At 44.4% G+C, this 12,594-nt stretch overlaps 1 protein-coding gene and 1 long non-coding RNA gene across 2 annotated transcripts in view; one reads left to right on the forward strand and one right to left on the reverse strand.

Moving 5' to 3' along the window:
- LOC141579851 (uncharacterized) overlaps positions 1–7,559 on the reverse strand; it is a 32,267-nt gene extending 24,708 nt beyond the window's left edge. Inside the window, exons 1-2 of the long non-coding RNA XR_012511877.1 lie at positions 6,709–7,559; positions 4,297–4,425 (exon numbers count right to left, since the gene is read on the reverse strand). This is a non-coding gene — a long non-coding RNA (uncharacterized LOC141579851). The remainder of the gene's footprint in view (positions 1–4,296; positions 4,426–6,708) is intronic.
- Positions 1–12,594, forward strand: part of ARHGEF33 (Rho guanine nucleotide exchange factor 33) — a 45,520-nt gene that overhangs the window by 22,089 nt on the left and 10,837 nt on the right. The window contains exons 9-14 of the mRNA XM_074378747.1: positions 1,049–1,181; positions 2,671–2,754; positions 3,821–3,904; positions 5,575–5,723; positions 6,724–6,888; positions 9,245–10,067. Of these exons, the coding sequence (XP_074234848.1) occupies positions 1,049–1,181; positions 2,671–2,754; positions 3,821–3,904; positions 5,575–5,723; positions 6,724–6,888; positions 9,245–10,067 (1,438 nt within the window). The remainder of the gene's footprint in view (positions 1–1,048; positions 1,182–2,670; positions 2,755–3,820; positions 3,905–5,574; positions 5,724–6,723; positions 6,889–9,244; positions 10,068–12,594) is intronic.

The following is a 12,594-nucleotide window of genomic DNA, read 5'->3' on the forward strand; positions in this document are numbered from 1 at the left end:
GATGGGTTGAAAACACCTCTCAAATTGGCATCCTTCCTCCTGTTCTCAATAAAAGTCTGCTTGTTTGGGGTTGGCAAAGCACCCCAACTGTCCACTAATTTATGCTTGGTAGACCCTGGGGAAATATCCAAATAAGTTCTGCTCTCAGTGGCAAGCAGACCATCACTTTCATCTTTGTTAACCTGGGGTCTTGAGAGCACAGGAAGACTTAAGTTACCAAGTTAGGGCTGAAATCCTTGCTGCAGCCCAGCACGACTCCATTCCTTCTATTTCTTCCTTCCTCACTCTCATAGGCTTCTGATCACCGCCTTCTCCATCCGATCCCCCTTCTCCTTCCCTCTATGATTCTCTTTTGTCTCCACCCTATCCCCTCTTCCCTTCATTTCCTCTGAAAAAAAACAAGACATACTGAGATGGGGGAAGAGGCAAATCAGAGCAAGAAGGGGGCTCAGTGAAACTCCTGGGAGTAGCAGGCTAGGACCTGTTGTAGCTTCCCCTGGCAAGACTCTATTCCTTGTCCAGATTCCTCTCAGAATCTGAAGGAAAGGGAAAAAGAAATACTTTTATGTCCTCCTCCCTTGAGCTTGCAGTTGTCAGCTTTAAACAAAATTTCCTACTTATTTAAGTACAGTCTCCTTCCCAGTAGCTAAGGATGACCAAGTGCCACTCCAGTGCGGTCATGGGCAACATTAATTAGAACAGACGATTTGCACGTCAAGTGGGAATCACTTTAAAACACTTAAAAAGATTTCCCTTAAAGTGTCCACCATCACATAAATACATATACTTTAAAAAGGCTTTTCAAGTGATGTGCTCTTCACTAGTTGAATAAACACTGGTATAGGAGCCACAGTCAAGGGTTCCCTTTAGAGTCTGAGGGTAGCTGCTGTGAGGCCGGCAACGGCCAACTGTGTTTCTGAATCCTAAGTGCCGACCTGTGACTCAGTATTCTGAGTGCTGGGAAGACGTGCCCGGCTCCATGTGTTCTTGTGGAGCCTTTCCTTCTCTGCACCTGGTCTGTGTGATCCCATCTCTCTTCTGTTTCAAGCCTCTTCCCTGGCTCTTTACGGTACATTGTCCAGCAGCACCTGGATTTGCTTCATGCTCTGCAGGAAAGGGTCTTGAAGTGGCCACGCCAAGGAGTCCTTGGAGATTTATTCCTCAAGTTAACAAATGATGAGGTAAGTGTGAGTTTTTTTTCCAATCCTTTATAAACTTGAATTAGATGCATTTGTGTCTCCTTTGTCTGTTTCCTTTAAAGGAGAATCTAGAATAGGTGAATTTCAGAGGCAGAGGAACTCCTGCAATCTAGTCTAACCTCCTCATTCTACAGATAATGAAATGATGTTGAGAGAGATTAAAAGACTTTGCTGAAATCACCCAGCTATTTGGATATTTGGAGATCTGTGACTTAGAACCCAAGTCTTTTAACTTCCACTTCATCACTTTCCACTGTACTGTAATTGTCCTCCACTGAATGTGTGTATATTTGTATGTGTGTGTAAATACGGATACACACATGTATATCCATATATCCATATAAAATAAATATATGAGGATTTGTATATATGTATATACTTTCACACACAATTTCATTTTTTAGAGATTTTTAAAAATGTGATGGGCAGCTATTTGTCTGGAATGTTTTTTGTTGTTGTTGTTTTCACTTCCCTGGAGAAAGGATGCTAAGTTTTGAAATCTCTCCAATGTTCTTCAAAGAAAATATGATCCAAGCCACAAGCTGCAAACTCAAATGCCAGTGGCATTCACGAGTGGAAGTGAGCTGACTGTCATGCGAGGTGGACTGCTGGGGAGTGAGCTTAAGTGGAGCACACACGTCCTTCTACAAGGAAAAACTACCCAACTTTATCCAATTATTCTGTAGGGGAAAAGACTGGAGATGCTAGATCTTCTGATATTTTAAGAGAAGCGGGAAATCCAGAATTTTGTGTGAAATTTTCTTATTTTAAAAATATTGTGTGGGCTAATTAAAATTTATCTTGCAAGCCAGATTTTGCTTGCAGTTAACCTCTGTATATCAATGATTCTCAACTGTGATTAATAATACAAACTTTACAGATTATTTACTTGTATGTAATGCTAACCCTCTAATGCTGCTTTTACTCATTTGTATTCAGTATGCTTTCTTGAGCTGAGAATTGTTATACCTATGGGAATATAACTTTGGAAGGTGAGAATGTTTTCCTGAGGGGCTATTCCATAGGTGAATATGCAATTACTGGAAAAAGTTGAGAACCACTGGTCTAGACACCATGAGATGGGTTGGACAAATCTCTCATTTGGATGTAGATGATTGAAATGAAAAATAATTGAAAACCGAAATATGCATTTTTATCGTTTAACAATTTAAATGTACTTTTTCAACATGACCCCTCCTCCCATGCCTTGGTTTACCATTTCACATTCTCTCATTAAAGCAGGGCTATTGAATTTTGGTTCCTAAGTCTATAGGGATATTTTCCTTAAAACTCAAAAAGATTTTTTTAAAGGTGAATAAAAAACTAAAAAGATATTAATAAATACATTAAATGAATGATTATAATAATCTCTGCAAAGTGCTCCTTTTTGATACACATGACTATAAACATATTAGTTATTATCATTCCTGTTTCCAGGTTCTCACCATGCATTTTTATGTTTGTTTTCAAGAATAACTTTTTGGATTATTATGTTGCTTACCTGAGGGACCTGCCTGAATGCATCTCTTTGGTTCACGTGGTTGTTCTGAAGGAGGTAAGTTAGCTCTACTCGGGCACTGCCCTTTGGTTACACGTGTAACTTTATGACGTTGCTCATCCACCCAGGAGATACACCACATGCACTCGGAGCTTGTTCTCCAGGCTGGGGAATGACCTGAACACAGCCCTTGACACTCCTCCTTGGGGTTAAAGGAGCCCACTCAAGGGTCAGTACCATTGCTTTGGTCTTTGCCCTGCCTTCCTGACCCTCTGTTCCATTCCGCTGAAGTACGGACAGAGTAAACAGGTGTATTGCTGCAGTGATGTTAGGTGCTAAATAAAGATATATATAAATATATAGTTATTTTAGGTAAATAGAGAAGACCTATATCAGAAGCTCTAAAGCTAAGCATTAATCCAGTTTCACAAGAGGTGAGAGGCACTATTAATTTTCTACTTCAACCCCCTACTACTCCCAATGCAGTATGCCTACCGCATGTTGGCACTCAGCAAGTATTTGAGAAAGGAAAAGAGAAAGGGAGGGAAGGGAAGGGAGGGAAGGGGAGGGAAAGGAGAGAGAAGGAGGGAAGGGAAGAGAAGGGAGGGGAGGGGAAGGAGGGGGAGGGGAGGGGAAGGAGGGGAAGGAAAGGGAAATGGAGAGAGTCCAACATGTTCCCTGCTGCCAGGCCAGCTGATCAATTTCTAATCATATTCCCTTCTCCATTCTCATGAGGCTCTGATCCACCCTTAGTACCTATCAGTAAACCATTGTAAAGATTACTTGCTAAAGAACTGTAATGAATTTAGTCAATTCAAACACAATCTGTTGAGTGCCCAGTGTGCTAAGATGGTGTTGGAGGGTGGGAAGAAGGAGGGAGTATTTGGAAAGCTTGGTAGATTCAGAAGAAGTATATGATAGGCTCCCTGCTGGAGAAGAGTTGTCTCCCTAAGCATGTCCCTGAATAAGTGGCCTCTCCAATGACAGATCAATGCTTCATGATGCCCTAGAGGAAGAAAATGTTCTGGGAGTAAACCCTTCTTACCCTGGTGGACCTGACTCTGGGGCTCTGCAACCAGAGGTGGAGGGACACTGAAGACTGACTCCAACTTTCTCTCATTAGGGTGATGAAGAGATTAAGTCTGACATCTACACACTGTTTTTTCACATAGTGCAGCGCATCCCTGAATACCTGATACATCTGCAGGTAGGCATGGCTGGGCAAGCCACTAAACTGCTTCCCATGATAAACAGTTGCCTTTGGCTTCCAACTGAAAGACACTAAAGGGTCAAGGAGTCATTAATATTTCTAAAACGTGTTTAAATGATTTAATTGTTATGATTACTCCATCTCTGCCTTGTGGTATGAGCTAAAATCTCAATCTCTAAAAATTTTTGGCTCATGACGCTAAAAATGAAGTTCTATCTTCATTTACCAGCAATCCACAGTTCTGTTGATCCAAGGCCTTTCTATAGCAGCTCCTGCTAGAGCCTGGGTACCAATTCAGTCCCTCCCACCTTGGTCCTACCGCCATCTAAATGCACCCCCTACCCGACCCCCTGGGCATCTGAGAAATATCTATATAGCCTCCCACTTACCTGCTATCCTGACTACTTTCTTTTGGCCTGCGTCCAGGACAATACATTGCTCGTGTCCTGTGTCACAGAAGCACGGAGAAGCTGATGAACTGACTTCTTCACATCGTTTTCCCACAGGGCGGGTAGCACCTTGGAGGCAGAAGAATTGAGATTCATCAGTACCCCTGCCAATCCCTCTCCTTCCCGCCACCCACCTGTTCTGGTGTAATTGCTGACTCCTCCTCCTAAGTAATTCAGTGAAAGCATCTCAGAAATGCTTGAGATTTATCTCAGGCAGTAGGAACCCTATGTAAATATTAAAAAGACTTTCAATTGTGCATGGCTTTAGATCTTAAAATCATTTTCTCACCATAATTATCTTACTTAATCTTTTCAACAATCTCATAAAATGGGTATCATTATTACCATTTTTTTAGATAACGGAATGGGGAGTCAAAGAAGTTAAGTAAGTTGCCCAAGTTAAGACACCTAGTAGGTAAAAAAAATCTAAGACTGAAACCCAGGTCTTGCAAGAAATATCTAAATAAGGAAGGGCCCTGGTTTTACTGTCTGCCTTGAGTTCGAATCCTGCCTCCACTACACATCAGATGTATGACCCAGTGAAGATTACTTAATTTCACTGTGCCTTGATTTCCTTATTTATTAAATGGAGGTAGTAATAATTACCTAACTGGGTTGTGGTAAAAATTAAATGAGAAAATAATGTAAAGGGCTTAGTGTTTGGCAAAGAAGTACTCAATAACTATTAAAACTTTCCCAAATCCAACTAGGATGCATGTTCCACTACAGCACAGCAGGCAATGTAACGGAGTGGCATTGGTGGGGGGTGGGGGTGGATACTAGACCAGGTTGGATCATAAACATCTCCTCACTTCCAGCCTTGCAAATGCCTGACATTTGCACCACTGGTCAGACTCTTTTGGATTTCAAGGCATTGCTTATAGGCAGTAATTGTCAGAATGGCTTCATTACCTCAGAGATCTAATTAGTAGATCCTTCTAATTTTTCAGATGGAATTATCTTATGTTCAAATTCAACTCAAACAGGAGCAATAGTGACTATTATTTTCCTGTGGTGTGATGGACAAAGAGAACAGCAATAATAATAAATAATAAAATAATAATAAGTTCAGTCTTACAGTTTGTAATCAAGTTGGCCATTTGCATTGTTTTGATTAAATGGCTACCAAACTCTTACAACAGATCAAGGCAAGGCACAGAAGAGACAAAACTTATCATTCTAATTATGCACTGCTGCTTCCTTTTTTCCTCCATCCAGAACGTCCTGAAGTTCACAGAGCAGGAACATCCTGACTATTACCTACTTCTGGTGTGTGTTCAGCGCCTGCGAGTATTTATCTCACACTACACCCTGCTGTTTCAGTGCAATGAGGATTTGCTTATTCAGAAACGGAAAAAGCTCAAGAAGTAAGGTTCTGATGGTACAGTCTAGAGGGTTGATCAAAGGTTTCTGAGGCCAGGGATGCAGATGGTCAATGTGAGTGTCTGTCACCAGTAACCACAGTGTATGTAAAGTGGCTGAAATGCAGTGATGGGGTAGAAGAGAAGAGAGATGGGCAGGGAAGAGAGGTGGCCAGGCTGGCTACAGGAAGGAGGTACTTAACTACCTGGTGGAAATTACTTTAGAAAAATAAGCACTTTCACTCTAATGCCTACACAGACCTTCTATTACTGCATGTTGCTAACCACTTCAAAAATAGTTGTTTCACTAAACTTGCCAGGTTTAAAACTGCAGTTGAAAGGTCAGAATGTGATTTCTTTCATTAATTCAAGAAATGTTTATTGAGCACCTATTGTGTATCAGGCACTGTCCTATAAACTGAATATACTACAAAGAACAAAACAGACAAAAATCTTTGCCACCTGGAGCTGACTATTTAGACCAGTTAGTAAGTAAGTTAGATGGTGATGAGTGCCATGGATAGAAATAAATAAGGGAGGGATGGTGGTTGAATGGATTCCACACTAAGAAGAAACAGGAAGGGCTGATTAGGGAGAATCTGGGCTTCAGAGGGAACAGAAGCAACCCTTAGCAAAGCTTCCTAATGACCTGGATTTCCTTCAACCTCATCCCAACTCAACGAGGAAAGCAGAATCACTTCTGTGGGTGCTTTACCCCAGAAAAAGATGCTATCTCCCAAGTCAGGGCTCCTCTAAAGGACGACATCTCACCGTATCCCCCTTATACCCACACTCAATTCAGCCAATGAATCAGCATTCCTACTCCTACCCAGCCTTTAGCTTGTACCCTATTATGTAAGCAACCTGGTTTGTAGAGAGCCCTGGAGAGAGAACTTTACAGCTGAGCTTCATCTGAGAAACACTATCTTTCTTGGTATAATCTATGTGTTCAGAGAGCCAATTTCCCACTGTACACCCTGAGAACTATTACCTCCATTCCTGTTAGGTCATCCATGGCGAAGCTGTACAAAGGGCTGGCTTCCCAGTGTGCAAATGCCGGGCAAGATGCTTCTCCCACTGCAGGGCCTGAGGCTGTCCGTGACAGTGGGATCCACTCAGAAGAGATGCTGCAACCCTACCCTTCTGCTCCCAGTTCTGGCCCTGCTGTCACGTAAGTACCTGTTGCTGTGTGAAGGTTAATGGCAATGCCCTCAGGTCCCAGGCAGTCTGTGTGGGGTAGCACACCAGCCTGCATTAGGAGTATAATCTACAGGACTCTCCTCCCTCCAGCCCCATCAGACTGTATGTGGCAGACAAGAAGCTGACCCCATGCTTGGATCCCAGAGGAAGGTACTAAGGTCAGGCAGCAGGCCTAGAGGCTGGTTACTGGAATAGAAGAGAGTGCCATAAAACTACAGGAAGGCATCTTGCAGCCCATCAGAAGGGTGGGAACACACTTAAGGTCTCCAAAAGATTTAGTGGAGAAAAACGGAATCCTGGTTGGGGGTCAGAGGAAGCCTGAGCTCTGAGGATGAGAAATAATAGGTCTGAGGTGATACAGACAGCATGTTGTTTAGTACTTCCCAATTCTCCTTGAAGCTTCTTCAGAAAGTGACTTCATGGGCTCTGTTCTTCGCTTATGATAGCTTCTCCAAAAACTCTTTTGGGCAGTGACTGGATTTGACAGTCTTTTAAAGTTTCTGCACACAACTCTCTTGCACACTAAGCTCGATTCTTATTCAGCAAACTTCTTGATCTTTAGGATAAAGATCAGGCCATTTACATATCTGGAACTTATTTTACCTCTGAAGGGTAATTCAACTTGGCTGCCTTTGAAACCAGGAATTCTGTAAGAATAAGGGAAATCAAATCTCTAAATTCCAGATCCCTACTTTACCAAATACAGACAATTCTCAAAAAACGAATTCTTCAGACCAGTTTCTACTTTGGTTTTTCTTATCTTAAGGAAAATTGAAAAATCACGCAAGAAGCTACTTTTCTTTTCTAAAACTACAATGAAGTGGGAGGTAGGCAATTGAGATTATTTCAATTTTTAATCACTAGTTTTTAGAATACCAATTACAATCACTGGAAGGAACAACTAATCAATAATACAAAATAAATCCTGTTTCCTTTCTGCCTTCACCTCTTAAAACAGAACATTTAGAGCGAGGGATGGAAGTGCAAATGTGCAGAGGCAGGAGGGAGAAATTTCATAATATTTCTGAAAACCCATGAGACATTAACCTTCCTATAAAGAGAGCCCAGGATGATTTTCTTCCTATAGAAAAAATCGTAGAATTCCCATAGGGAGAGAACTTCACACAGAAAAAATACATTTCCAGGAAGTAGAATTTTACTTTGTGGATCACTTTAGCAGTTAAGACAATGATAAAACTATCTTCTTTGAAGTGAGACAAATACAGCCAAAAAAATGAATCCCGAGAGATTATATCCAGGCTGAACAAGGCTTTCCCAGGCTGTTGCACTCTGCCTTGGGAAAACAGCCAGAAAAAAACCCAATAACAATCGTACAAGTTGAGAGAATTCAAGTCAATATTGCTTTTTACCTCTGTAAACCTGAGACCTAATTTTCATCTTGGGACCACCAGAGGTTAGCGTTTACATCTTCATTCCTTATGCATTTTTGTGGCAGAATCAAGTATGAATAACGTAGCACAATAACCAGTTTGGGTCAGTATCTAGTAGTCTACTCACATCTGTCTGGCAATTAAATTCCAGCAGAACTGGCAAATCACATCCAATCTAATGGGTATGCTATATAAATTATTCTTTATCCATGATTAAACAAAAAAACCCTCCATGAAGTTGGGTATATTCAGAGTGACAGTCTTTCACTTTAGTAATGCTTTTGTGGGTGGAAGTTTGAGATGACAGATACAGCATGCTCTATGGCCACAAGGAATTTGTTTTTTATTATGAAAATCTCAAACATCCACAAAAGTAAAATGTACAATGAATCTCACGTACCATCATCCACATTCAAGTCATCAAGATTGTACCCCACTTCCTTCATCGGGCAATTTAATTGTTCTTAAGCATTAAGACCCATGAGTTGAACAAAAGTTGTTTCTATTATTCTACATGACTCTACAAGGGCATGAAAGGGAAAAAAGAGGTGCCTTGGGGCCTTGACACGTGGTAGGGAGGGTCAGGGCTTCCACACAGGGAATGAAGAGCACCTTGGCCTACCAGCCATCTCTACGCAGTGCGTCCTCGCTCAGACTGGTACTTCTGGCATCCCCTTCACAGATGGTCACTTTCACTCTCCCACTTGGGGGACCAGGGTCGTAGGAACTCCTTAATTGCAGAAGTCAGTGGCGCTTGGTGGGTAACTTGTAGGTGCCTGGGTTGGGGGAGGTGGGGGACGGAGAGGAGAGGAGCTGGCAATTTGCCCCTAAACTGTATCTAGCAGGAAGCGTGTTGCTCTCAGCCTTGCTGCTCGGTGAGAGGCCTGCACCAACAAACCGTGAGCACACCTTTTGCGTTCTGTTTCCCTTTTAAAGGCATTTGATGCCCCCAGTGAAGAAAAGCCAACAGCAGCAAAGCTTGATGGAGAGCATGCAGCCCGGGAAGCCCAGTGACTGGGAGATGGAGGGCAGAAAGCACGAGAGGCCCGAGAGCCTCCTGGCGCCGGCGCAGTTCTGTGCCGCCGAGCAGGACGTGAAGGCGCTCGCCGGGCCCCTGCAGGCCATCCCGGAGATGGACTTCGAGCCCTCGCCGGCCGAGCCGCTAGGCAACGTGGAGCGCTCCCTGCGCGCCCCGGCCGAGCTCCTGCCCGACGCCCGCGGCTACGTGCCCGCCGCCTACGAGGAGTTCGAGTATGGCGGCGAGATATTCGCGCTGCCCGCGCCCTACGACGAGGAGCCCTTCCAGGCCCCGGCCCTCTTCGAGAACTGCTCGCCCGCCTCTTCCGAGTCCAGCCTGGACATCTGCTTCCTGCGGCCCGTCAGCTTCGCCATGGAGGCCGAGCGGCCTGAGCACCCGCTGCAGCCGCTGCCCAAGAGCGCCACGTCGCCGGCCGGCAGCAGCGGCGCCTACAAGCTGGAGGCGGCGGCGCAGGCGCAGGCGCAGGCGCATGGCAAGGCCAAGCCGCTGAGCCGCTCGCTCAAGGAGTTCCCGCGCGCGCCGCCGCCCGAGGGCGTGGCCCCGCGCCTCTACAGCACGCGAAGCAGCAGCGGCGGCCGCGCGCCGCTCAAGGCCGAGCGCGCCGCGCAGCCGCACGGCCCAGCCGCCGCCGCTGCAGCCGCTGCTCGCGGCGCGCCCAGGACCTTCTTTCCCCAACAGAGGTCCCAAAGCGAAAAGCAGACCTATTTGGAAGTAAGGCGGGTAAAGTAAAACCGAACCCAAACGCACCAATCTGGCGTTCCCGGGTCTAGATTTCCAGGGTGCAACCTGGCCTCACCTAGCGTGGAAGGGAAGCAGGCTGGTGAGGTGTGGGAGCGGAGGCCTGGCTGGACCAGGATGCTCAGGGAGAGCCCGGGTTCAAGGCTTGTTCCTCAGTGGCCCAGGGAGGCGGGTATTAGCGCCCATTCTGCAGTACCAGCACACAAGAGCACACCATACCTGTATACATATATACATATGTATGACGTCAAAAAGACTTGGGTTCCTCTTAGACCTGCATAACATCGCCCCTGTCCCCATTAAAAAGTTAGAGGTGTTTTCTGCCTGCCTGCTTAAGCTGTGGCACCTCCCCGTTGCACTTCACTTGTCCCCGATCTGTCCGTTTCTTCCTTTGCCTGTTAGGCGCATCCCTTGTTTACCTGTTCAAAATAGTGAACCCTGTGTGCCAGCCTACCCGACTCCCTGACCTACACCCCCCTTGTGTGCAGCTAGGGAGGGGCAAGTTGCCCTGTCTCACTGAGGACTCCCTGCAAAGTTAGCTGCAAAGCTAAATTCATTTCCGCTGGCTTTCCTTTTGCCTGGAAAAGGGTGTCACATCACTTTGAAGGCTCCAGTGGGACAAAGACAACACAAAATAGTGAAGGAAGTGTTGACTCACAAACACCTTCTTTGGCCTCTATGTGGATGTTTTGTGTTTTGATGTCTAACCTTGGTGTCTGCAAGCCTTGGGGTATTTAAAGAGGTGTTTAAATACATATCCACAAAAGAGTAATAGTTCCTGAGAGAATACGTAATTTCTCTGTAAGTAATTGGAGCAAGGCAATTTCTGATTAAGCAGAGAGTAACAGGGTGGCTTTGACCTTTGCCCCCATCCTTCCTGTTTATCATTCTGGAGTTGGTGGTTAGGGTTTACAGGGCAGCTCTGTATTGATTTATACAACTTGAAAATGACAGTCCAGGACGCCTTTACCTGTACTAAGGAACACTTGCAGCCAGCACTGGAGAATCCTTTGCCTAGGTGAGAAAGGGTTTTCCCCCCCAGGAATGCGGGCTCTGTATTCTACCTGTTCCCATTACCAAGTGAGAGAGAACTCCTTTCTTTCATTCATTTTTCAACAAACACTTAGCACCTGCCTGGAACCAGGCTTTGTGCTAAGTGCTAAGAGTTCAGAAATAAATGGCATCCAGTCTCTGCCCTCAGGACCACTGGCTTAGCCCAGGAAGGACACACATAAACACAGAATCATAGTAAACTCTGGAAGCACAAGGCTGGGTATTAAACCCTCCTGAGGTGATGGTGGTCAGAGAAGTCTTCTTAGATAAGTTGAACGTCTGAATTCGATTTTAAAGACTGCTTAGAAGTTGGCTAGGTGAAGGGTGGGGTAGGGAAATAGGAAAAAAGGCTCATGAGCCTTTAAAAAAATAAAGCAGGGTGAGCCTTTCCTTTTGAATACTGTGCCACGTGGGAGTAGTGGACATTATGGCAGAGAAAAGGGCATATGAAAAGCCTTGGAGCTTGCAGCCCACCTGGACTCCAGGAATGAAAGTCTGTGTCTGGTTCCTGAGAGGGTAAAAACTCCTTCATATGCTCAGCTAAGGCCTCTGAGTCTCCCCGGGATTCTCAGATTTCCTTCTGCCTCTGATATTCAACCCTGAACTTTATAAAACTCCATTAAGCAAAATTACCTAGAGAAATCAAAGTTAGGCATGTGTCAAAGTTCATTAACCAGGGAAGTAGAAAGGAAATAATAGTGCCAATTCAAAGTGACTTGATATGGGCAGAGATTTACATACAAAACCCTGTAACTAGTGTAGTTTAAGCTGCAAAGAATGCTTTTATTTCATATGTTCATAGAAATGTCTTCTTTTCCCTAGTTGACATGTGAACGGTTGGGAGCTCAACAAATGCCAGGCAAAAACCATTCATTAGAAATAACAAGTAGTATTTTACTTGCTAAGCAAATATTTTAATTGCTGAGAAGCAAACAATGAGTAAAATATCTGTGGCTATGTATCAGACATACCAAATAACAAAAATTTATCAGGGACTGTTAATCAGACATACTAGACAGCAAGTTTTATCCCCTGACAGTATCAGACAGAGTCCAGTCAGTTCAGAAAGTGACACTAAGGAGGTATCAAATGGAGGTCAGTTAATAGAGGCCTTTTCTCTTTCAGTTATCAGTAAATTTTCCAAGCATATGAATTTTTCAAAGTTCACACTGCATATTTCTGTTTATGGATAAAATTCTTCTTTCTAAAAGCTCAGAAGGTGTGGATTGGTGGGAGTCCTAGAGAAAGGTGGCATGCAGAGTCCAGGTGGGCAGAGGCTGTGGGTGAGCATGCTGGGGGGGGGGGCCCTGCATGTGTGTGTGTATGTGTGGGCATTCATCTGTACTTGTACATGTGTGTATCTGTGTGCTTGTTTGTGAGTGTGTTTGAGGTGGGAGCAAGATGGGGGTTTTATTTGCAAAAGATTAACCCTTCAAAAGCCCCATCTTTAAAGGTA

This window comes from Camelus bactrianus, chromosome 15 (assembly GCF_048773025.1).
Source record: "Camelus bactrianus isolate YW-2024 breed Bactrian camel chromosome 15, ASM4877302v1, whole genome shotgun sequence".
In the NCBI taxonomy this organism is placed as follows: domain Eukaryota; kingdom Metazoa; phylum Chordata; class Mammalia; order Artiodactyla; family Camelidae; genus Camelus; species Camelus bactrianus.